Consider the following 25,425-nt stretch of genomic DNA (forward strand, 5'->3'; position numbering starts at 1 on the left):
TAAAGAAGCCTGTTTGCCAAGCATCGCTTGGCGTATTTATTTTAAGGTGCTATTATGCTATCATACATTATGTGTTCGTGTCCTTGTTTGCCATCTCTTTAAGCTCCCCGAGGGCAGAGACTGTATCTAGGGCTTCCGTGCATGATGTGTGCTGGATGGGTGTTTGCTGAGGGGGCAAGAGGGGATGGAAACCCAGCTGCATTTCACTAGCCCACTGTTTGCCCTGGCACAGGCTGTGTCTGCCCAGAGAGGGTGCTTTTCCTCATCTGCGCAAAGGTACATATGGGTGCTATGTGCACCAGGAGCAATCTCAGCAGTGTCTGTCTTCTGTCTCCAAGACTCATCCCAGAGTGGCTCCCTGTAACCTCGGGGTCCCTTGCGGAGGGAAACAGTCCCACAGTGGGAAACCAGTTGGTTTCCATGGCTTAGAGAAAAATGCACACCCCTAGAGCCCTGTCCATAGGACATCCCTGCCTTTGCCCCCATCTGAGCCCCAGTTTTCCCATCTGCAAATGGGCTTTTTCTCCCGTCACCCTCCAGGCAGCCCCAGTGCCCTCCTATGGTGAATTCGTTCTGTGCCCATTATTCAGATGGGATAGCCGGGTGGTCGCAGGGTCAATGGTTGGGGATCTGGATGAAGCTAGGGCTGCTGCAGGCTGCCTTACCCACACCTGCAGCTCCACGAGGGGTGGGTGGAGGCTCCCAGCCTCTTGCCGGCTCCTCCACCCTCTTGGGCCCCGGGGCAGCCCTTATATGCCCACATCAGCTCTGGGGACACAAAGGGGCACAGCCGCCAGAAATCCGTCAATGTGTCATGTCAGAAGCAAATTGCGGTTTTTCCTGAGGGCCTGGGCTAAGCCTTCCTTCTGGGGGGAGAGAAGGGGGAGCGGGCGGGGGCTGGGGTTAGTGCCCAGGGGCGGGAGTGAAGGTCTGGGGCTGTGGAGGCAGCCACCTCCTCCCAGAGCTGGGGGCAGGGTGGGGCGTTCTGCCCGCCTATGGAGTCTCCCTCCAAGGTTCTCCAAGGGCCCCCTGATGGCACAGAATCTACCCTGCCTCCCACCTACTCCAACTAAGGCCAGGGAAGAGAAGAAAGGAAGACCCCTGCCACCCCTACCCCAGGCCTGGCATGGAGATGGCCATGGGACCTGAAGAGAGGAACTCTGCACCAACTTGGGGGAGGGGCACCAACTCCCCCCCACTCCCCACCTCCCAAGGCCCCGTGTCCCCCGGGCTCCAGAACAGGCACTTTTCCCCATTCCTGAGGCTGGTGCCAATGATGGTGGAGAGAAATTCATTCATTCATCCACTCATCCATCATCCGTCATTCATCCATCCATCCATCCATCCATCCATCCATTCACTCATCCATTCATTCATACATTCTTCAGCAGGCATTTGTGGAGTAACTACTACTTGTTAGGTGCTGGGGATACAGCAATAAACAGGAGAAACAAATCCCCACCCCTGAAGGAGATGACCGATAGAAATACAAGGCAATTTTAAATGTTCTAGTAGCCACATTTTTAAAAATAAGTATTTATTCATTTTTGAGAGAGTGAGTATGAGCTGGGGGTGGGGGAGGGGCAGAGAGAGAGGGAGACTGAGGATTCAAAGAGGGCTCTGCGCTGACAGCAGCGAGCCTGATGTGGGGCTCGAGCACACGAACCTCAAGATCATGACCTGAGCTGAAGTTGGGCACTCAACCGACTGAGCCACCTGGGCACCCTCACTTTTTTTAAAAAAGTAAAAACATACAAGTCCACTAATTTTATTGTTTTTTTAATTTTTTTAACGTTTATTTATTTTTGAGGCAGAGACAGAGCATGAACGGGGGAGGGTCAGAGAGAGAGGGAGACACAGAATCTGAAGCAGGCTCCAGGCTCTGAGCTGTCAGCGCAGAGCGCGTCGCGGGGCTTGAACTCATGGACCGCGAGATCGTGACCTGAGCCGAAGTCAGCTGCTTAACCGACTGAGCCACCCAGGCGCCCCAAAGTCCACTAATTTTAATAGTACAGTTTATTTAACCCAATATATCCAAAATATTATAATTTAACATTTAATCAGTATAAAATTATTGATGAGATGATTTATAATCTTTTTCTCATAGTGTATCTATAAAATCTACCAACAGCACGCCGAATTTAGACTCACCACATTTCAAGTGCTCGATTGTCTTTTAGGGATATTGCCACCCTATCGGACAGTGCAGCCCTGGAGGAAACAGATAAACCCGTGATACAGTAAGTCAGAGGCTAATGACAAAAATACAGCAGGGGTGGGATGCAATTTTCAATATGGTGGTCAGAGGAGGGCTCGTACCGGAGCAGGCATGACTTTTGACGTGCAGGACGAGAGGGAGTGGGCCCAGGATGTCTGGGGAAGAGCCCACCAGGCACAGAGAAGGGCAAGAACAAAGGGCTGCGATACTGTGTTCCAGGAACACCAGGGAGGCCTGTGCGGTCAAAGGGCAGTGGGGAGCATATGGCCGAGGACACGATGGGGCCCTACAGGCTACTGTATGTACGTAGGGTCTTAGGCTTTTGTGTGCCATTCTTCTCCGGGAACTGGCTTAGGCATCCCCTCCTCCGGGAAGCCTTCCTGACCCCCAAGCTGGCTGTGATCCCACAGCCCCCTGGGATTCCCTCTGTCAGAGTCTGTGACCCGTAGGGCTGTCGCCTTGTTTCTGGGTGTTTGTAGGTCTGTCTCCTGCATGGAGCCCTGAGCCGCTGCCTGGTGAGATGGGAAGGTGGGATAGTATTTGCCTCATTCACCCCATAATCTCAGAACCCCTGCCTGTACAATGTTCATCCTGATGACTTCAGACGCCGAGCCAGGTTACTCAATCACATCACTCTTTAAAAATCAACTTTAGGGGTGCCTGGGTGATTCAGTCAGTTAAGCGTCTGACTCTTGGTTTCAGCTCAGGTCATGATCTCACCGTTTATGAGTTCGAGCCTCACGTCGGGCTCTGTGCTGACAGCTCGGAGCCTGGAGCCTGCTTCCGATTCTGTGTCTCCCTCTCTCTCTGCCCCTCCCCTACTTGTGCTCTCTCTTTCTCTGTCTCTCAAAAATAAATAAACATTAAAGAACAACAACAACAACCTGAATCAAAGACCTGCTTCCTTCTCTCGCTGTGACCTTGAGCCAATCACACACCTTCTCTGGACTTCGTTTCTTTAAAGGAGGATGATGCATCCTGCTACTGAATGTGGGGTGCGGAGGAAGGAGGAGACTCACACTCGGGCAGACAGGGTTCACGTCCCATTCACACACACGTATGCCCTTGGGCTGCTCACTTCACCCCTCTGAGCTTCCACTTCCTCATCTAGGGCTGGGAGAGTCTTGGAAGGTGAGCCATGCACATGGGTAGAGAACCTCCATCGTTACCTTCCCAGGGGGTGGGGTCACAGCACAGGGCTCCCCTTGCCAGCCCGGCCCCCATGTCTGCCCAGGGTAACTGACCACTCATATGATGTTGAAATCAGAGTGGAGGTGAGAGCATCTGACCCCTCTCTCATTTCCCAGATGGGAAGACTGAGGTCCAGAGAGGAGCTGGCACGCACAACGTGCCCCTGGTCGTACCAAGGTGAGAGCCCAGGCCTCCTGACTCCCACAGATCTGTGCCTTGGTTTCTCCACCTGAGCATGGGCCTGGGGAAGGTGGCAGCGAGGCTCCGGTGGCCACAAGCGTACCGTATGCACATTCAAGGGCGGGACTGGGGGAGTGGAAGGGGCGTCTCTGGCATATCCAGGGAAGAGTATCAGCCACCCCTGGATCACACAGGCCTCTGTATCTGCCAGGCCTGCCTCAATGCTGCCATTGTCCCAGCGCTGGGGAAACGGTGGGTGATGGGATTAGGCCTGCGGCAGGAGACAAGGAGACACAGCCCTGGCGTCTGGGCCTGGGCCAGGGAGGACCCCCTCTCCTCCCTCTCCTCTCCTCTCCCTCCTCCCTCCTCTGTGGCAGGCATGGGTTGGGGCCAGGATGGGACAGGATGGACCTGTCCAGGCCCCACAGGCTCCGGGAGTGCTGGCCTCCTGACCAGACTCTGGCCACACCATACCACCCACAGACACCTATGTGTGCCCAGACATGGACCCCCCACCGTCACAGACCCACCCAGACCCCCCACATACAAAGACTCATCCCCGAGAGGGGAGATAAAGACATTCTAACGGACGCATGCACCAACACCGAGAGATACAGACACATGGCCACCACCCCAGTAATTTCCAGAACTGGAGTACCAACCAATCTCCCCTCATGTACATTTTTTTTCAAAGTTACGGATTTTTTTTTTTTACCTTCTAGCAAAAGACACTGATCTTGAGGGTCCACATAGAAGACACTTGTTTTAAAATGTATTGTTCACTTTATTATGTATAAACTACATTTTCTTTTATTTTTTCTTTCTTTATTTTTTTAATATCTTTTTAAAAAATGTTTATTTATTTATTTTTAAGAGGGAGCACGAGTGGGGGAGAGGCAGAGAGAGAGAGGGAGAGAGAGAGAGAGAGAGAGAGAATCCCAAGCAGCTCTGTGCTGTCAGCACAGAGCCCGACGTGGGGCTCGATATCACAAACTGGGAAATCACAACCTGAGGGGAAATCGAGTCGGACACTTAATCGACTGAGCCACACAGGTGCTCCTTTATTTCTTTATTTTTAGTTGAAATATACTTGGCCTATTGCCTTGTGTAAATTGAAGTGTCCCACATTTGCTATTAAGGGGAGTCGATCTGGAGACTAAGATCAGTGCCAGTCTCGGGAGAGGTGATGGGGCAGATATGACAAATATTGGGAGCCAATCCCCCCACGAGTGTTGTCTGTGAGACGCGGTAATGCCCCCGGCACAGACCGCGTCCACAGGAACACACAGGCACACAGACATGGGTGGACAGGACACCGGAGGTCTTTTCACACGCAAACCTCTACAAACGGACCTTCCTGTCTGCACACACGGCTCACACTGCCCCCACCCGTGGGCTCTTCACACACTGACGGGGGCTTGAAAACACACAAGCTGGCACTTGGTTTTGCACAGTTAGCACCCCTTCCCCGACCCTGACCAGACACACCTGTTCACACCTCTTTCGGCCTCAAAAACTCATCTGTGCTGAGAGCTTATTGAGCACTTACTGTGTGCACAAGAACTTTTCATCGCTTGATTCATTTAATCCTCACGACAATGCTGCAGAAGTTAGTACCGTCATCATTCCCATTTTCCAGGTGAGAAAACAGAGAGGGAAGTGACTTGCCCAGGGTACACAGCAGCGAGGAGGCAGAGCCAGGATTTGAACCCAGACAGACGGGCTCAAGAGCCCAAATTCCAGTTCGAGCCCTGGCCTTTGACTTGCCAGGTGGCACTGGGCCAGTAGTTCTACTTCTCTGAGCCTCAGTCTCCTCATCTGTGAAATAGGCACAGTCCTCATCTCCCTTAATTGTTGTGAGGATCGGAGGGGGTGACACAGGAGAGCTGGGAACACACTGGGCTTCTGCAGGCTCCCTGTCGTCAGAGCCACCCTCAAGATAAGATTTGGGGCAAGTAGATGAAACGGGCTGCAAAGAGTTTTGCTATTTGCTAAACTGTGTGACCTGGTAAAGGGAGCTGGCCCTGTGCCTCAACTTCCTCGTCTGTAAAGTGGGAATGGCAATGGTTGCCCTTCTCTCATAGGGTTATTGTGTGGATGAAATGAGATAGTACAAGTAAAGCCAGAGCATGGCATTCAGCAGGTTTTCAAGAGGCACCCCATGCCTGCCCCCCAAGGCCGTGGCCAGCATCCCTCGGACTCCAAGCTGGTCTGATACCCCAAAACCCACAGAGGGGGAAGAAAAGGCAGACGTCAATTTATTACAAATAAAGAGATCAAACCATCAGATGTTTGTGAGGATCTTTCTCCTGTTTATTGACAAGGCCCAGCCCGGCCTGCCCCGCTTACTCCTCTTCAAAGGAGGTGTCCACTGGTGGGAAGGGGCCAGGCCCACCGGCTCCAATCAGGGGCTCCTCCAGAGGGCACAGCCGGTCAGTGGCATGCGGGCAGACCCTGTCCCCGTCAGTCCAGCTTCAAGTCGAGCACCAGCACCAGGGCATTCTGGCAGGAGGCAAAGGGCCAGGTGGGGATGAGTGGCCGTGGCAGGGGATAGGACTGGTCGGGCTCATGGCCAGGAAATGGATGCCAGGAGCAGAGGCTAAACTAGACCCACCTGTGGCCCTTCGTGTCTCCGGGTGTCAGTTTTCTCAACGGTCAGGTGGGGACAGCATCCCTCCCTCTCAGAGTGGAGAGATCAAGTAAGAAAAATGTACATTTAATGCCCCAAGCACAATACTTGGCATGTAACGTAAAGCTGGTATTTATTAAGCACTTACTGTATGCCTTTAGGTGAACTATCTCAATAGCTCTCTGATGTAGGTACACCCCTATTATCAACGGAAAGACAGAGGGATAGAGAAAAGTGAAGTAATTTGCCCGAGGTGACGGAGAATGAAGGCAGCAGAATCCAGGTTCCCTCCTGGGGAGCCCCTGGCCAAAGGGGGCCCAAGTCCTGAGGGGCAGGGTCTTGCTCAAGGGAGTGGCAGGATCGTACTGATGGCCACTGCCCTCCTCAAGCCTCCTCCCCCCAGGCTGAGAGAGGAAGGCTTTTGCTCCTGATTCATTGGCCAAACGTATTGACTGACACGGCTTTTCTCAGCTCCTTTCCTCACCTCTACTATGTCCAGCTCCGCCAGGTTGTAATCTATGTCCAGCAAGTCTGGAAGTGGGAACCCGACTTGGAGCACATCTGAGAAACACAGTAAGAGTCATTTCAGCGACTGCTCTGTAGCTGACTACTCCTTAAAGCCACTCCTTGGCTGTCTGGAACAGAGTAGTGGGAAACAGCACGGTGAGTGATGGATGACGTCTGCCAGCCGCACAGGCACAGAGCGCATAAGCCTCACCACCGTGTATTTTCACCCCAGGCCTGGGTCAAGATCGGACCCATGGCATAGGGTGAAGGGCCAAGGGTCCCAAGTTGTGGGAGGGGCCTTTGTCCCCAGGTAGGTGACATTAGACTACATCAGCCTCAAAGACCCAGCAGTGACTATTCACTCCCATTTAGCCTCCCTTATCTGGGGTCACTGAAAGGGCCTTGAGAGCACCCAGGTGGCATCCCTTCCTGCTTACAGTGCTTCTTAACAACCAGCAAAATCAAAGCCTACAGGAGCCCTCACCATTGACGACTGGGACATACGCCTCTTGGAGATAATCAGTGATGAAGCCAGTCAACTCCTTCTCCTGGGGGTGAGAGAGGAGAGGGAATACTCACATCCATCGTTCACTTCACTTCAATTCACTTCACTTCACTTCACTTCAATTCAATTCATCCAGTGTGAGTAACTGGATGGAAAAGTAGGATGTTGAAGTAGGAAAATCTGATGCTCAGATTTTCGCAGCCCTCACTTCGACTGGGTCTGGGGACCACAGGAATGCATATTAGAGACATCAGATAATTTGTCCACCTAGCGTCAAAACTGGGCTGGACCCTGCTTAACTGTAGGCTGATGAACTGTAGGCTGATACCTCCACTTGGTCCCTGTTGAGTGACATATGGGCCTGGGGTCACAGTGCAGGGGGAATTCAAGACACCGTGGGTGACCTGTGGACTTCATTTTGCTCCTACAGAAAACTCAGTAGTTGCAATCAGTCATTCACTCGCCACCACTCTGTACCTCAGTTTCCCCATCTGTGAAAGTGGAATGTAATAGCACCTATGCACAGGGATTCGGCGAGTTTGGGTACAGCCCAGAGCAGAGTGAGGACTCAACAAGTGCTGTTGTTATTATTGTTGACCAGCTGCTCAGCTTCCACCTTGGGCCCTGAGGCTACAAAGACTAATAAAAATGACAGCCGGGCCAACCGAGCCAGCCTCAGGCTGCTGGTATGCATGACAGTGTTATTAAAACCAGTCCAGGGAGGGGTGCCTGGGTGGCTCAGTCGGTTGAGCGTCCGACTTCGGCTCAGGTCATGATCTCACGGTCTGTGAGTTCGAGCCCCGCGTCGGGCTCTGTGCTGACTGCTCAAAGCCTGGAGCCTGTTTCAGATTCTGTGTCTCCCTCTCTCTCTGACCCTCCCCCGTTCATGCTCTATCTCTCTCTGTCTCAAAAATAAATAAAACGTTAAAAAAAAAATAAAACAAAACCAATCCAGGGAGATGTCCAGAATCTATCCAGAAAAGGAGATGGACTCAGAGAGGCTAAGTGACTTTCCCAGGGTCACACAGCACGTCAGCTGCCCCAAGCCCCACAGTGGTCGCTCTATTCACTCTGCCTCCATTTCAGGGCCCGTCCCCGCAGTGCCGAGGGAGAATAGGCACAGTCTTGCCCCCACACCAGGTCAGGCAGAAGAACTTGAGATACTTACACTGAAGGCACCAATCGAGGAGGACTCCCGTGATAGGCTCAGTAATCTGCATGGGGTGTTGAGGGGGACAAGGAGCAGGCAGCACAGTCAGAGCCACTGCCCCTGGCCATGGATAAAGGGGATCACAAATACCCACAACCCCTCTCTGAGGCAGAAGTCCCTGTACAGCCTTCAGACCAGGTGCTCATAAGCCTCTGCTTGGATACTACCTATGACGGGGCACTCATCACCTTTCATCGTAGCCCATATTATTTGCCACAGCTCAAATCACTTCCTCATCTCATCGGTCCTGACTCTTCCCTCTGGGACCCCCAGTCACATTTATTGCTCCTGCCCAAGGCCAGGTATGCAGAGGTTTGCTGCCCAACCAGTCAGCTCCAGATCCTTGCAGGGCACAAGATTAGGACCCTTCACGTGACCTCCTTCCCTGCACAGCCTCCAATAAGCACTAATATATGATGGCACCAGAACAGGCCACGTGATGGTCGTCTGGGAGCTTTATCTTCCCAAATTCTATTCTTTATTCCAGTAGCAGACCCTCCATTTTCCACTCTCATTCCAAGGCCTGCAGAGTCGCAGCGTGAGCACATGACCCAGACCCGGCCCATCAGAGCATTCCATCTCTGGTGTCAGTGATTAGTTTAGGATTGGCCATGTGGTCCACGCTAAACCAATGAGAAGCAGCCTTGGTAATTTAGTTAGAACTATTGGACAACAGGCCTCTTTTGTTGTTGGCCTCTTTGCCACCACCGGGGGGGGGGGGGGGGGGGGGGGGGGGGGGGGGGGGGGGGGGGGGGGGGGGGGGGGGGGGGGGGGGGGAGGCTGCCTGAGAATTTAGCCAACAAAGTGGACAACAAAGGCCAAGGGAGGAGGGAGATCCTGAGGACTTTGGGCACCTAAGATCTAGCCATGCCTGAAATTAAGATCTACCACTAGAGTCTCCAATCACGTGAGCCCAAAGATTCCCTTTTGGGCTTAAGCCAGTTAAGTTGAAATTGTCTCCTGCACTGAAAGAATCCTGGACGAATACAATTCAGATCAAAGATTAAGACAAATATAAAAATTAATGAGTAACTGGATGGAAAACTAGGATGTTGAAGTAGGATAGTGAGTATAATATATGTAGCCACTGCTCCCATATAAATGTTAGCTGTTGCTAGTAGGACAGGCTTCCAGGAGGAGGGGGCATTTGAAGTGGCACAGGGAAAAGCCTATTAAGGGAAAAGGGGACATGGACCCACGATCAGACGTGCTGTGCAAGAGCCTAGTGGGAGCACTGGTGGGAGAATTTGAGAAAGGACTTGAGGGCCAGGCTAAGGTTTGAGACAAGATCATGCAGGTAACAAGCTAGTGAGGATTTTAGGACAGGGGTAGTGACCAGAGCAGCCTGGCAGTGTGGGCCATGCTGGATGGACCAGTGGGAGACTATGGAGCAGAAAACCAAGCACTGGTGGTAATGCCCACGCGGGAATACAGGGACGCCGGCACAGGCAGCAGACTCCTACCTGTCCAGAGAGGTGAGCATCAGCAGCCGGTCCTCACGAACTGAGTACTGGATTTTCAGGTTGAAGTGCTGGTGGGTGGCGGGTGGGGACAAAATCAGGGAGAAGGCAGTGGTAAAACCAGGGGCCCCACCTTCCCAGTACCATTGCCTTAACAAAGCAGAGGTCTTCCTCTCTGCCCATCTTATCTGCAGGAACTGAATCCAGTAGTCTCCCCTTGCCCCAAGCCCAGGCTCCTTATCTTCTCTGTAGCTGCCCCAGGGCAAGACTCTCAGAATACCTAGCACATTTGTAGGTCCTTGTGCACACCGCATTATTGCTTCAGCCTTTGAACATCCTGTGATCTCTACCTGTAGTGCCCTCCATCACCAGCCTCCCCAGCATCAACCCTTTCCCTGGCCAGCTCCTGCTCAACCTTCAAAACACAGCTCAGGCATCACCTCCTCTGGGAAGTCCTCTGTGATTTCCTCAACTAGATTTGGGTTCTTCTGAGGATCCCATAATCCCCTGGGTGAGCCCTTCTCTGCCTTTGTAGATGCTAATGAAGGGCGTGGGGGGGGGAGGAAGGGGGGAGAACAAAAGGAGAGAGGAAGGAGAGAGAAAGGAAGGACTGAACTCTTGACCTCAGTTTGTTGATCTTTCTAGCCATTCAAAGGTTTAGTGGCAGAGCCAAGGATCAGACGCCAGGTGACAGTTCCCAGGAGGTTAGGATCACATAAATGACAGTAATTAAGGATTCTTCAATCCATTACTTGGCTATTAACTAAGATCCTACACTCCAGTCTTGAATAGCCACAAGGCTGGGCCTAAATGGGGAACAGATTTTACTCACAGTTTCCAGGAGAAAGAGGGATACAGGAGCCTTCCCTCGCCTCCGAGCAGCAAACATCTCCAGGGTGCCATGGAGGTGCAGCAGGCTCTTGCCTGTCTTCATGGTGACCTTGGGGGGCTTGTTTATCCTGATCTGGGTCACCAAGGGCTTCGGCTTGGGATAGGCCTTAGCTACCTACAGAAAGCAGGAAATTCTCCTCAGGGAATGCCACCTCAAACTGGTGGCTTCAGTTGAAACCAGGAGTCCCTCCTGAAATAAGGCGATTTGTACCTTGGACACAGGAAACATGGTATGCAAGGGCTGGAATGTGTCTATCAGGAAATAAACAAAACAGACAGTCTGGCTATTTCTTATTGGACATAGAAAGTAAATCTCACAAAACCTGAGCTGCTTCTATGCTGGACCCAAAGAGCACTTTATGGAGACGTTGGGATGATTTCACATCAGCCAAGGGAAACGTGGCCTTGAAAAGCTGCCTCCCAAGGGTGCCTGGGCAGTTCAGTCAGTTAAGTGTCTGACTTCAGCTCAGGTCATGATCTCACAGTTCACGAGTTCAAGCCCTGCATTGGGTTCTGTGCTGACAGCTCAGAGCCTGGAGTCTGCTTCAGCTTCTGTATCTCCCTCTCTCTCTGCCTCCCCCTCCCCCCCCGACTTGCACTCTGTCTCTCTCAAAAATAAACATTAAACAAAAAAAATTTTTTTAAGAAAAAAAAGAAAAGATGCCTCTCAAATCCCTTGTCCCTTCAACTGGAAAACAAGGCCAAGTAGGCATGGTGGTCATGGCAGGTCAGGGCACTCACTTTAGGGATGAAGCCAGCCAGTGTCTTAGTGGTTTGTGGGGGCAGCTTACCAATCTACAAAGCAAAATCAAGGTTAGGACTACTAAAGCCCTCCCCCACCCTTCCTAACAGACTCTATAACGTATGCCCTCTGAGGTTCCCTTCATCATAACCTTATTACTCTGTGATTAAGTAGGTAAGGAGACCCTGGCTAGCCCAGACTGTGGCTTATACATCCCAATGCCCATGGCTCTTAGCGTAATGTCAGATGCTGAGAAAATGTTGGATGAAAAAGTGGCAGACAGATGGATGGATGTGATGTATGAGAGGGGGTGGGTGGACAGCTTTGTGGATGGATAGATGAATGGGAAATGGATAAACAAATGAGTGCTGAATGGATGCATGGATGGATAGATGAACACTTATGTAGGAGAATGAATAATAGATGGGCAGGTGGGGGGTGGATGGAAGGATGAAAGGAATGACGTATGGGAGGAGAGTGGATATGAAGATGTGGAATGGTCTGATAAACAGGTGGGAGAATGGATGATGAATGGATTGATTGGTGGGAGGATGAATGAGAAAGTACATGGATGGATGGTGGTTACATGGATGGGGGGATGAATGTCTCGATCAGTGATGACGGATGAATGGATAGATGAGTAGGAGGATGAATAATGGAGAGTTGGGTGGATAGATGGGTGTTTGGGTGACCAAAGTCAGATACGTGGACTCACTTATTCAGTAGTACCAGACCCTATTCTAGGTATGGATGGCATAAAGGGTGGATGGATACTAGCTGGAAGGCTAGAGTCTACAGCATGAATATATGATAGCGAGATGAATGAATGAGTAGCTGATGACTGGATAAAAAGAAGGTGGATGGATGGCCAGTATATGAGAGTTGTAGGTTGATGGATATATACCTGGCTGTGTCAACAGTTGGATGGGTAGATGAGTAGATGGTGGTTACATGGACAGAGAGATGGTAGGTTTGGGGGCAAACTGATGATAGAAACCCAGATCAGTCCTGGCATCTCCCAGTCTTGGTGTTGCCCATGGCCCCAGGATAATTCTCAGAATAGACACACCAGGCAAGGACTGTCATTACAGGGCAGCTCACCTTCATATCCTGGACATTCACATTAAAGGACTTCTGCAGAAGGGCAAGCTCTGTGGTGAGGAAGGTGGCCGAGAGCAGCAGCTGTGAAGAGCCTTCAGCATACCCCTCAGGGAACTCGAGGGCCTCCCCGGCATCAGCAAGCTGGATGGTGTTGCCCTCTTGCTGCTGCACCACAGGCTGTGGGACAGCGGGGAGAGACATGCTTAGCCTTGGCCATGAAGAACTATGGCTGCAGGCAAGGCCCTGTCCTCAAAACTAAATCAGCCTCCAAGTTGGCAAGTCCCTAGATGGGAGAGCCAAGAGCAGGCTACCCTCCCAGTGTACAGATGGGCAAACTGGGACCTGTGAAGATAAGGGAACCAGTCACTAATCGATGGTGGTTGCTGATGGGATTGCTTAAGTAACTTCATTTAGTCTGACTGACCAGTTGGAGCACTCATTGCTACAGACCTGCTTTCTGTGTATTCTCAGAAGAGGTAAATAGCAAACAACGTGGGGCCTGGAAGAACCACACCGGAGGGAAACTTCACAGGGAGATGACATTGTGGGGTTTTTCTTCCCATTCCTGGAAGAGGCATCTCACCTAGTCACCTGGAGATCTGGAGACCTGAGTGAGGACCCAACTCTGCCACCAGCTCACAGTGAGACCCTAACCAAGTCCTGCCTCCTCCCTGGGCCCCAGTGTTCCCATCTGTACAACGGGGTGGGCCACTCATTGGGAGAAGCAGACAGCCTCGGAGAAGGTGCATGTGTGGGGTCAGCAGTCCTGGAAGTCAGCTCAGGACTAAGGGTTCATGTTGAGAGCAGAAAGAGGGAGAAGCTTTCAGTTTTGGGGAACACTTTCATGGCAGGCCTGGTCTGCCAGGGCCCAAGGAGCCCTCGCACCCTCCACAACCCAGTCCAGCCACCTCCCCTGGCAGAGGCAGGCTGGTGAGAGCCCTGTCCCCTGGTGGCCCCCTGGCACTTACACTGAAGGCTACTTGGAGATAGTTGGCTGTGGTGGTTGGCATGGATGTCAGGACATATTTGACGATGCCCATCTGGCCCACGGGCATGGGAGCTGTGCAAAAGGAGGTTCTACTCAGAGAGGCACCAACTGCGGGCAAGCCATAGAGGCTGGCACCAGTCAGCTGCCACCTGAGCTGGCTTGGGTGCCAGAAATCCTTGCCCTCTGTGTGACCCAAGGCAAGTTACTTGAGCCTCTCGGGGTCTTAGTAATTCCATCTGTAGGAGGGAGGCCATGGTGGCTGGCCTGGAAATCCTCCTCCCACACACCTCTCTGCAGGCACAGAGCTTGAGAGTTCCCGAGGGGTGTTGTGGCTCAGTTCCCACAATAGACTGGCGTGATTAAGATTATTGGCTCTGTTTTACAGACGAGAAAACTGAGGCTCAGAGGAATGAAATGATTTGTTCCAGGCCACACTACTGAGCACACGAGCCAGTTTTCTTCAGGCCCAGCCATTGGGCTCTCCTCTCACCTGACTAGGGAACCCTATGAGTCCTGAGAAAACAGAGGCAGTAAATCCCCTCGACAAAGGAAAGAGAGGTCACCACTATAGGATTACTATTCAGGGTGTAGGCTTTGTGGATGAGCCTACGATGGCTGCTGTTCTTGGAGTCTAGGGGGTGAGGGATAGAACACTGGATGGAAGGCGGAGACCAAAAGCCCAGAGTCCCTCAGGGCCTCAGGCCTCCCATCTGGACAGTAGGCAGATGGAGGGACACCATGACCTTAGACCTCCTCAGTCCCAAGCCTGGGCTTGGAGCAGGTGCTTGAATGGAGAACGGGGGTCTCAAAGTCCAGCCATCCTGATGTCCCCATGTGTGAGCAAGGCATGGCTAGGGCTACCCACCATTCAGGTTGGCCCACTTCCTGTTCACATACACCAGGACCGCGTCGATGGCTGGACACATCTGGAAGCAGAGAAGGTACTGGGCTGAGGGGGCCCCTGCATGGAAGGCCTCACTTCTCACAGCTGAATGGTACTCCATGGGGAGACCCAAGAGCCCTGCAGGGACAAGGGCTGAAGGGGAAACCGAGTCTACACATCACATGGAAAATCAATGGCAGAACCTGGACTAGAATCCAGAGCTCCTGACCACAGCCTGAAAATCAGTAGACTCATTCCCCAATGAGAGGAATGAGTAATGGAGGCGGGGCGGGGGGGGCAGGCTGTGGTGTGTAGTCTGCCATTTTCTCCTTCTGTGCTCATGGCAGACATCACTAGAGACACCAACAGCCTCAGAATCCTCCTCAGCTACCGTCAGTCAGTCAGGGTCACAGCCAAGGGAAAACGCACTCGCCATGGTCTGAGCACGTCTATGGATGTGGGTTGACACTTGCCCTGGTACTCACCAGGCTAGGAAGCACTTTGTGTAGGGTGCTGTCCAGGAACTTGTTGACAACCTTAGGCAGCATGCTGGATGCAGAGGATGGGGACAGGGCACAGATGGAAGGAAATTAGGCACAGGACATTCAGGGACACAACTGGGGAAGTGCAGTGGCTCGGGAAGTGGGAAGCTGGGCAGGGGTGGTAGCGTGGACCCCTACTTCCTCCCCAGCCACAGAGCCCCTCACTTGCTAGGCAGGTTGGTCTTCACGCTGACCAGGACGACCTCACAGCCCTCACTCTTGAACGTGGGGAGACCCGTTTTCTCATCCTGCAGAAGCCGGTTGGTGGCTGTGATGTTCAGAACCACGATGATCTCCATGTTCCCACCTATGAAGCTGGAGGAGAGGGCAAGCAGGCATCATGGGCATCTTTGCCACTGTGGCCACTCTCCCTGTCTCCTCTTTGCCCTGTCTCAGCAGCTCTGGGAGGAGGAAAGGGTGAGGCACCACCCCCACAGGATAGAAAAGAAGATGGACTTGCCCAAGGTCACAAAATGGGTCTCTCCTGTTCCCTCTTGCTTTGGTAACCTCCTACACATCCTTCAAAACCCTACTCAGCTATCATTATCTCCCCCAAAGCCTTTTCTGATTCCCCTCACGCTGCCGGTGCTTCCTCTGTCCTAAGCTAGTCACTGAGTCTGTGATCGTCTGTGCTCAAGTCTGGTTCCCAACAAATGCAGGAACCCAACATGCACTATCTCAGACCACAGTGCCCAGGTGGCTCCCAGTAGGTATGCAATACATGTACATGTAAGAGTAAGACGAGGCCATCTCCCTTCCCTCCCGCCCTCCTCTGCTGTACTCACCTCTTGCCAGTGATGGTCATGCCGGTGGACACACACTGGAAGATGCCCACCCCAGGTAGGAAGCTCAGTGTGATGACAGGCAGCTGCACATCCTTCACCTTCAGACTGGGAGGTGACAGACATCCACAGCAATGAAACCAGGCAGGTGAGAGCCAGGCTCTTAACTCACTCCTCCACCCCCTGGCTGGGGAAGTCTTGCGTTAATCCCCCATCTCATGTCATAGGGAGAAGCCTGCCTGGCCATTGAGAAACGCAAGGGCTGAACACGAACCAGTTTGTACACAGAAGTACTTGTGTACGACTTGGCCGGGTGATCTGGGGCTGCACCCTTCCCCTTGGTGGGCCTCAGTTTCCCCACTGGCAAAATGGGGAGGTTTGCCTGGATCAGGGCTTTTCAACAGTGGCACCGTTGACATGTGGGCAGAATAATTCTTTGCTGTGGGGGGCTGACCTGTGCCTTGCAGGATGGTTAGTTGCATCCCTGGCTTCCACCCCTGGAGGCACCATATGCACCTCCGCCTACCCTCTCCAGCAAGTCGCGATAACCAAAAATGTTTCCAGACATTGCCGAATGTCCCTTGGAGGCAAAACGCCCCTGGCTGAAAACCACCAGTCGAGATCCAGGATAACAAAGACGTGGCCCGTCTAATCCTCCCCTCCATCCCTCCATTCCTGAGCTCTTGGCAGACATTGCTAATTGATCACAGTCTGTGCCACAGAGCCCACCCTCCCCAGCACCTCATTCCAGGCAGCCCCTACCAATGGATCCCACCGAGCACTTGCAATGGAACCAATTTGCCTCATCATTAGATGGTGGTTGATACCTTTCTGGCTCTGTCATTTGAGAAATTTTCCTTCAATTTCACGTGCATTCAGTGAGTCCCGACTGCATGCAGGGAGCTGGGATTTGACTTCTCAACCTTACTTCCTCCTCCCAATGCTCACAAGAGGCAGGAATTGTCTCCAGTGGATGACTGAGGCCCAGGTAGGAGCAGTGACCTACCCACGGTCACACAGCAAGCCACCGGCAAAGCAGGGCAGAGGCCCCAGGCCCTGCCTCACCTCTCCCTCCTGCCTTCTCAGGTCCTGGGCACAGCATTCCCCACCACCCTCCTTCTGCCACCCCCAAAGCCCTTCCCCTGCTCACTTGGTGATGCCCTTGATGGGTTTCATTCCCGGCCGCTTCTTGCCCGCCTCAGCTGCCATCTGCTCCAGGATATGGCTCTCATCCATGGCACTCTGTACCTCTGGAAAAGGGGGGTATCCAGAGAGACACTTAGCTGGTCTCCCCGCTACTTTCCTGCCCTGGGCCAACGTCTCAGGCATCCCAGGCACGGGCCACTCACAAGTGACACCACTCTGTGCCCAGAGTCACTGTGCCCCACCCTGGGCTGGGTGATCCAGAGACCCAGAGAGGAATCATGCTGACCCTTGTCCTCCTCCAGCCTCACAGGGGAGACAGTTGCCAGCAACGACAGTAACAAGTGACAAGAGCCATAATACACTGGGGCAGCTGGAGGAACCACAGGAGGGGTTTGGGCCAGAAGAGAAGAGGTGGGGAAGGCTTCCAGGAGGCGGTGCCATCTCAGTTGGTCCTGATAGGAGCAGGAAAGATAGGAATTTTCACCAGGAAGCAAAGAGGTAAAGGAGGCCACTGCAGGCAGTGGGCATACAAAATGCAAAGGTGGAGAAGCAGGGAAGAAGGTGGCAGGGTGAGGCAAGGGTGAGAAACCCAACATGGCTGGAGGGTGGGGAGGGGCATGACAGAGACTAGAACAGTTTGCGGGGGGGTGTATCAAGAGGGGGCCCTAAACCCCAAGCCAGACTGGTGACTTTATCCTGTGGCCCAGCCACTCTCAAAGCCGGGGGACTAGGGAACTCTGACAGCTTGTTAAAGATGCAGATTCTGCTGGTTCCCCAGGCCAGGAGGCCCCAACCCTGAATGCCACGATGCCAGAAACAAACACCTGCACAATGGTCATAGGCTGATTCCCAGAGAGGGGACAAACACGGAGACGGGAGAGCTGTCACCACCTCTTTGCACCTCCGTGCGACTTCATTTCCCTCAAAGTCATGGAGCTGGGAGGTGGGAAGTAAGTTTCACTAAAGCCCCTCCAGGAGGTTTTAATCTCACATTTCATTTCATCTGCCCAAGTAAGGACCGGTCACCCTATTTTACATTTCTTTACATTTTATATTTACAGATGAGCAAACAGTAACGCGGAGCAGTAACACTTTGCCTGAGGTCACACAGCAAATCGGTAGCTGAGCTGGGATTTGGCTCACGTCTGTCTTCCCCACAGCCCTCTTAGGCCACCAGCCCTGCAGTCGGGGCCAGGAGAGGCTCCGGGGAAGCAGGATTTCCTGTTCTGCCTCCAACTTGCAGAGGGACCTGGGCCAAATCACCCCATTTTCTCTGGGCCTCAGTTTCCTCCTCTGTAAGATGGCAGAGTAATATCATTGCTGCTCACTTTGTTTTGAGGCTCATAGGGTGTTCACGGCCATGCAAACATGAGTGATCGCTACCTGCCCCTCACCCCCGGCCCCAGGCCCGCCAGCTTACCGCGGTTCATGATGTCCAGGCCCAGCCGCAGCAGCGCCCCGGGGTCAGCTCGTGTGTGGGTCAGCAGGCCACAGAGTGCCAGAAACAGGATCCGCAGCATGGCTCCACCTGTGCCGTGGGGCCTGAATTGGTTCCTAGACCCTGGTCCCCTAGACCCTGGTTCCTCCGGGGACCTCCTGTGCTCCAGAAGACAACAGGCCCCCTGGATGGTCTTGGGGGTCCAGGGGCCTCTGAACTCCAGTTCAGCAAACCTTATTACTGACTTCCAGAGGGGTCAAAGAGTGTCCTGATTGAACACGGGGCCTCTGCGTCACCCCAGGAAGGTCACTTCCCCCTCTAAGCCTCAGTTTCCCCATCGGTCGGCGTGATGCGTGTTCTGACCAGCCCACGTAAAGGGGGTGATGGGAGGTTCAGCTGCAGTTTTGCATGAGTCCAAGTGCAGCTCAGTGCCAGGCAATGCTGGGGCCGCAGAGGGGACTGGGAACTCCCAAGGCAGCATGGGAACGGGGCCCTCTGCTCCCCCGACCCTGACACTACAGCCAATGGCACCCCCACTCCCTCCAGCTCAGTCTCACCTCCAGAAATCTCAACTTACAGCCCCTTAAGACCCCTTGAGATGAGACATTACCACACCAAAAGAGAAACTGAGGCACACACCCACAGTCCCACAGGCAGTGAGTAGACCTCCTACTCCAGGCCCTTCAAGGTGCCCAGAAAAGCCTCACCCCCAACCCTGGGCCCCCAGAAACCCCTCCCTCTCATCTACAGAGACCTGAAATGCTCCCAAGCAGAGGCCAAGTGTTTATTTCAGGTTTGAGCTGTGGCTGAAAAGAATCCAGAAGGGACCGCAGGGCCTGGCCCGTGTCACCCAGAGACGGGAGCTCTAGTTGGACTCCTGCTAACAGCAGGCTCGGCCACTGAGGGCTGCGCGGATCCAGAGAGAGGGGCGCCTACCGGGGCCGCCTCCCCACTCCGAGCCCATACCTGCGTTCATTCATTTGCCTCACATTTATTGAGTGCCTACTCTGTGCCAGGCAGGCCGGGCTACAAGGTACACGTGGCAGAGAGAGTCCTGCTCCTCCTGAATCTTAAAGAGAAGCGATAGAATGGGATAAAATGCATGAGTTGTGTATGTGTGTGCGCACGGGGCATGGGGTGGGGTGCTCAGGGAAGGACTCTGAGGAGATATTCAGGCTGAGATCTGAAGGATGAGAAGCAGGCAGCTTTTAAAAAGCCAGGGAGGGGCACCTGGGCGGCTCCGTCGGTTGGGCATCCAACTCTTGACCTCCACTCAGGTCCTGATCTCAGAGTTCATGAGTTCGAGCCCCACTGCACTGACAGTGTGGAGCCTGCTTGGGATTTTCTCTCTTCCTCTCTCCCTGCCCCTCCCCCACTCTCTCGTGCATGCTCTCTCTCTCTCTCTCTCTCAAAATAAATAAACGGTAAAACAACAACAACAACAACAACAACGACCGCCCCAGGGAGACCATTCAGGCCTATGATCACAATATTTGCTAAATGAAAGTGTGATCTACTTCTCTCTCATCCCATTCAATTTGTAAAGCTCTATCTGGGCTTGAATATAATCACTCTTGGTGTTTCCTTGACCTCTATGGACACACACATTCGTGTGCCACGGGCATGTGCCGGGTACATGCATGCCCAGTGCCAAGTGTCTTTGAAAATCATCCCCAAGGGAACTGTGAAGTTTGGTGTCAGTGTGTCAGAGCTGGTAGGGGCTTGGTGAAGGTCTCCTCCAGCCCCAGCCCCGGCTCCCAGCTGGGGAGACTGAGCCCCAAGAAAGCACCACCTCAGTCTCCACATTCCCAGGCCAGACCTATTGCCAGGCAGTAAGGCTACTCGGGCAGGATTTTTTGCCCTTGGGGTAACAACGTCACGCAGGTATTTCTAGGACACACGGTCAATGCCAGGGTTTTGTTTCTGACTTTGCTTGACTTTTGCCGGAGCTGTTCCATCCTCTTAGAATGCCCTCCCCCCACCCATCCACAGCCCGCCTGTCCATCAAGTCTTAATTTCAGTCTTTGCCTCCTCCGCCGGGAAGCCTCCCCTCCGTCCCCAACCACCCTCAGTTTCAAAGATCACAGCTTGAACTTGATTGTATTCTTAATCCATCCCACCCAAGATGAGTGTTCCCTGCTGCCCCCACCCCATCCTTTGCTCACACATTTTCCTCTACCTGAAGTCCCTTCCTCCCTCTCTTTGCCTGACAAATGTCTAGCTGCCTGCTCCCTGCCGCTGTTGTCCCAGCTCAGCTGTGAGCTCCTGCAAAGAAGGACCTCCATGGTCTTCCCTCAGCTTCAGATGGAGCCCAGGGAGGCCCCTCAGGTCTTCTGTCTCCTTGATCTTGCCTAAGTCCTGCAGCATCTGAAGATTTCAATGTCCAGTGGCTTCCTGTTAGGTGGGGAGCACTGGGTAGCCGTCAGGACATAGATCCAAGCCCTTGCTGTGTGATCTCAGGCAAGTCCCTTCCCGTCTCTGGGCCCCAGTGTTCTCAACTGTAAAAGACATTCTCTGGGGAGAGTTCCACAGGTGGGGCCTGTCCTTACCTTGCTGAGCCCAAGGATATCCTGCAGATGACCGACCTCTGCCTCCTGACCCAGGAGTGAGAAAGTCCTTATATTCGGGAGCCTGATTAGCTGTTTGGATAATTAAGGGCTTAATAAGGCCCAGATAATTATCTAGAGGTCCAAAGAACAGAGCCCTGATGTTCACGTGATGCTTCAGTCCGTTCCAATGTAAATAGCACAGAGGAGGAGAGTGGCTGGGGAGCCTGGGTGGCTGCATGAGGGTGGGCACTGGGGAGGGGATGCGGTTGCCTTAGCAGGCCACAGGGCTCACGCTGCCCCCTCCCCTGGACTCAGCGCCTCCCACCAGGCTGGACACATAGTGGGCACTCATCTGTTTCTTCCACATTGATTGAGAACCTGCTGTGTGCCAGGCCTACTAGGGGTGCTGCAGTGAACAGGGTGTTGGGGCTCCTCATGGAGCCTACAGTGGGAGACGGGCATGTGACAAATCAATAATCATAGAGCCAGGTCTATTCCTGGGGAGGTAAGGGTGGTGGAAGCCACTGAACCAGGGGGATGGGATAGGAAGGGAAGAAAGGGCTTGACATTAGAGCCAAAGATTCCTGGAGCAGAGGGTGTTGGAGCTGATGCCTGAAGGGTGAGCAAAGCCAGCTCTTCAAGGCAGTGGACAGGTGTCTCAGGCAGGTGCCGGCGATGCAAAGGCCTGGTCAGCATTGCCTGGAGCATCTGAGACTCATACAGGGCACCGGGAGCTAATGGCCCTGTGGGTTATCATCAGAGGGACCCTCCTGGAGGAAATGCCAGGAGCTGGCAAATACCAAATGAGCTTCTCTTGAGCTCCAAACCTAGAGGACAATGAAGGCAGAGTGATCCCAGGGCCACACGCAGGCTGGCCACAGAGCTGGGGCCGGAACCCAGGCCTTGGGTGTCCAGCCTCTGGTGTGCTTACCATGAGGCCCTCGGGGGGCCTGGCTGGGGGCACCTCGAGAGTGAGGGAGAGTCGCAGGGGGGTGCTGGAGGCCTGAGGTTTTCCTCATCTACCCACAGGGAGCCCATAGGTCTGAACGTTGGAGGATGCTGCTGTGCCCAATGTGCACATGAGGCCACTGAGGCCAGAGGGGGCAAGGGCCTGCCTGAGGTCAGCAGGACTGAAGCCAGGTTGGGACAGGAGGAGAGAAGGGCCTGGTCTGGCCCAGCCAGGCTTCACCCTGATCCGAGCCCTGAGCTGGAGGAGTCAGTCTACAGATAGCATCATTTTATCCCTGCTGATCCACCCCCAACAGACAGAGGGACAGACAAGCCTCACCTGCCCTCCCCCTGCAGTGCAAATCCGCCCTGGTGTACCTCAGATCACCTGGCTTTCCTTGCCTCCCCCTAGGGCCATCCCAGGTACTCTGGGGAGAGCGGGAAGGCTGGAGAAGCCCCCTGCCTAGTGTCAGCGATCTGGGCCCCAGCCCCAGCCACTGTCCCCACAGTGTGGCCTTGGCTGCTGTTTTATCCTCTCTATAATTGTGAGAAGAATAACAAGACGCTTTCTGAGAGGGAAAAGGACCTTCATGTCATCCCCTGTCCCCCCAAGTTCAAAGTAAACTGGTCCTAACTGACTTCCAATGGCCAGGTAGGAAGCAAGCTCCCTAAAAATGAAATTATTGTAAGGAAGCAGAGAGTTTTTCCTGGGGCCCTGGGTCGCCATGTGGCTTCAGGTTCCCGCGGGGAATACTGGCCCAGCAAGCTTGTGGCTGGACCTCTCAAAGCTGCTCTGACCCAGCTTTCATTCAGCCAATAATAAAAGCAATAAGAGGGCCGTTTACTGCGCCCGTGACCTGCGCCAGGCATCCTGCTAAGTGTTTGATCTGCACTAGAGCATTTAAACCTTAGGACCACCCTATGAGACGAGCACTTTGGCAATTTTCTCCATTTTACAAATGGAAAAACTGAGGCTCAAGGTCATACAGCAAGTGATGGCACAACCAGGAGTTAAATCTGGATCCAAGGGACTCCAGATCCCAGGCCAAGACCTTCCAAGGCACACCCAAGAAGGCTCCCGCCTGCCCGTCTGACCTCCCTTCCACACACCCCAGGATCGCCCTGCCTGGTTCCCTATAACACCCGCCCACCACTGCTCCAAATTCAGCCTTCTTCCTCCAGGGAATCCTCCCAGCCCCCCTCCTCCCCCTACGTCTCTGACACAGAAGACTGGGCTGGTTCTGAAGTTCGGTGCCATCTTTCCCCTCTCTGGAGATGCTTTGGGGACACAACAAAGGTGGCTCCCCCATTTACCTACGGGGCTTGGTCTCCACGCGGCTTCTTGGGGCTGGGGGTTGGGGCAAGCCCGGACCAAGCATATGCAACGGTCAGCAGCTCACTAACCACACATTTATATGCACCTGCCATGCTAGGCTCTGTGAGGGAAGCCACAGGCCCCAACGACAGTGGTCTGAAATTGAAGCACGTCAGAGTCACCAGGGTGGAGGGGTTTGGGTGTGGCCAGGGGAGACTGCATTTGAGCTGGCGGACAGGGGTAAACTGGTTCAGATTCAGGTGTCCCAGGGGGAGAAAGAGCAACGGCTCAGAGAGAAAGTGTGTGCAAGGTGTGTGTGGGAGGTGGGGGGGACGCGACCCGTGAAGGAGCCAGACCAGACCTGAGAGGGCGCAGGCTCGCCTTCTCTGCCCCACGTGTCAGCAGTGACTGTCCCACTGCTCTGCATGCACCCTCCCACACTCAGATTTGTTTCAGCGTTTCCCCTTTAGAGTGAGTGTGCCCTCAGCTGCGGGCATGGGAGGGGCGTGCAAGAGGAAGGGGCTTCCTGCACTTACTTAGTCGTGTGGCTGCGAGACCGTCCAACTGGCCCAGAATGTGACCCCCTCTGCCACCCTGCAGCCTCAGCCTGGGACACGCTCTCTGCAGCCCTTTCCAAACAAACCAGAGCGCTTACCTCACCCCCCACCCCACCCCTCTGGTGCATCTGATCTGAAAGCCTCTTGCCCGTGCCAGGGCCTGGACTCCCTCTGTAAGCACCCACACATGTCTGCATGCAGCCGCCACCTCCCCAGTGCTCATCCCTTCCTCTCAAAGGAGCATCTATTATAGAACCAGGCACATCATGGGTACAAACAAAGGCCTATCTGGGTGAGGAAGCTGATTGGATAAATGGGTAGATATGTGGATGGACAGATGGATGGATGGATGGATGGATGGAAGGAAGGAAGGAAGGTTGGATCACTGGACTGGCCACTTAATAGATGGACCCTATATACCGAGCTTACAATCCTTTTCTAAGCTATTAACTTTCTCTCCTGGTTGGGTCTGTATTCTTAAAATTTTTGCCTTTCTCATATTCCAGATCACCTAGCCCTGGACTGAACCTATTTTAAGTCCAGATAAAAGTAGGATTAATGAATGAATTCACTAAGCAAGCAAATGAAATAACAGGCATGCTGTCCTAAGCACAATCGTGAGGTTGGATGTTAGGGTCGGGCCTTCCCTTTTCTCAGCGCTGCCCGTGCCCCTCCCTACCACCCAGACCCTGGGGTCGCTCCAAGCCCCTCAGCCTGTCACACCGAGTCGGGATGAACCTGTAACCCTTAGAGGGTGACCTGTTAGTGTCACACTGTACCAAAGGTCTTGGTGGGAATTCAGGCCTTTTCCCGCAGAGAAATAAACAGAATGTGAATCCCGTATATCTAGGCAGGAAGGAACACTGTCTGGCGAAGAGCTTAGCTTATCAAGGGAAGAAAATCACATGGCTTTGGCTTGCCAGGGTTCGCGTCCCTTGGTCTTCCCTAGGCCATCTTGTCGTGCGTGAGCCGCTGAGTCTGAAGAGCTTTCAAAGGGAAAGGACTTAGACACACTTGAGACCACAGACCCAGGAGGAGGCAAGTCCCTTCCTTCCAACAGACCCTTACCTGTGTCCCAGTAAGCCAAAGACAGAGACGCCGCCCAAGAAGGCAGTGCACTCCCTGTCACCTGAGGCTTGTGACCCAAGGACACCCCAGATGGGGTGCTGGTGATGGAAGAGGGCACTGGACATCTTATTCCTGGAGTCCTGGAAGGGCCCTGTCCTAGAAGTCTGCCACCATCCCACTCTGCCACTTGCCATGCTCCTCTCCTTGCTGGGCCTCAGTCCCTGCATCTGGCAAATGAAACCCCACAGCCTGCCTGCCTGACTCATGAGGCTCTTCTGAGGTGCTAGGAGCAAGATGGGACTTGACACTGTAGAGGGGAAATGCCACCAGCTGAGGACACAGTGCCTAAAGTCCCACTATGACATTGGTAACTGCCAGCCATCTGTGCTGCTCTCCAGGGTCCCCTTTCAAAATATGAGCTTCCCGGGGCAAGGAGGTGAGGGAGTCAATAGATACAGTCAGCAGAGATGTGGTCACATCCTCTTCTTCTGCCAGGTGGCTCTGGTGGCTCCGGGGACAAACAGGACCCAATAATTGGACGTAGGCAACTAGCCTCAGGTTTGCACAGAGTTCAC

The 25,425-nt window shown here is 53.5% G+C and overlaps 1 protein-coding gene across 2 annotated transcripts; it reads right to left on the reverse strand.

The window, feature by feature from the left end:
• Positions 1–5,933: 5,933 nt before the first annotated feature.
• On the reverse strand, positions 5,934–25,100 carry BPIFB6 (BPI fold containing family B member 6). 2 transcript variants are annotated; one of them, XM_042930132.1, is made up of 16 exons: positions 24,851–25,100; positions 18,396–18,503; positions 16,980–17,079; positions 15,833–15,937; positions 15,213–15,362; positions 14,991–15,054; positions 14,488–14,548; positions 13,603–13,694; positions 12,635–12,811; positions 11,533–11,586; positions 10,733–10,906; positions 9,904–9,971; positions 8,399–8,444; positions 7,210–7,273; positions 6,703–6,779; positions 5,934–6,091 (listed from the first exon to the last, which is right to left on the reverse strand). In XM_042930132.1, exons 2-16 carry the CDS (start codon positions 18,493–18,495, stop codon positions 6,053–6,055), a joined length of 1,371 nt encoding a protein of 456 aa, XP_042786066.1. In that variant the 5' UTR covers positions 18,496–18,503; positions 24,851–25,100; the 3' UTR covers positions 5,934–6,052. The 2 variants fall into 2 exon arrangements, with proteins under 2 accessions (XP_042786066.1, XP_042786065.1); XM_042930131.1 differs by lacking the exon at positions 24,851–25,100 and having other exon boundaries at positions 18,396–18,556.
• Between the last annotated feature and the right edge of the window lie 325 nt (positions 25,101–25,425).

The sequence above is a fragment of the Panthera leo genome, chromosome A3, assembly GCF_018350215.1.
Source record: "Panthera leo isolate Ple1 chromosome A3, P.leo_Ple1_pat1.1, whole genome shotgun sequence".
Taxonomy (NCBI): Eukaryota; Metazoa; Chordata; class Mammalia; order Carnivora; family Felidae; genus Panthera; species Panthera leo.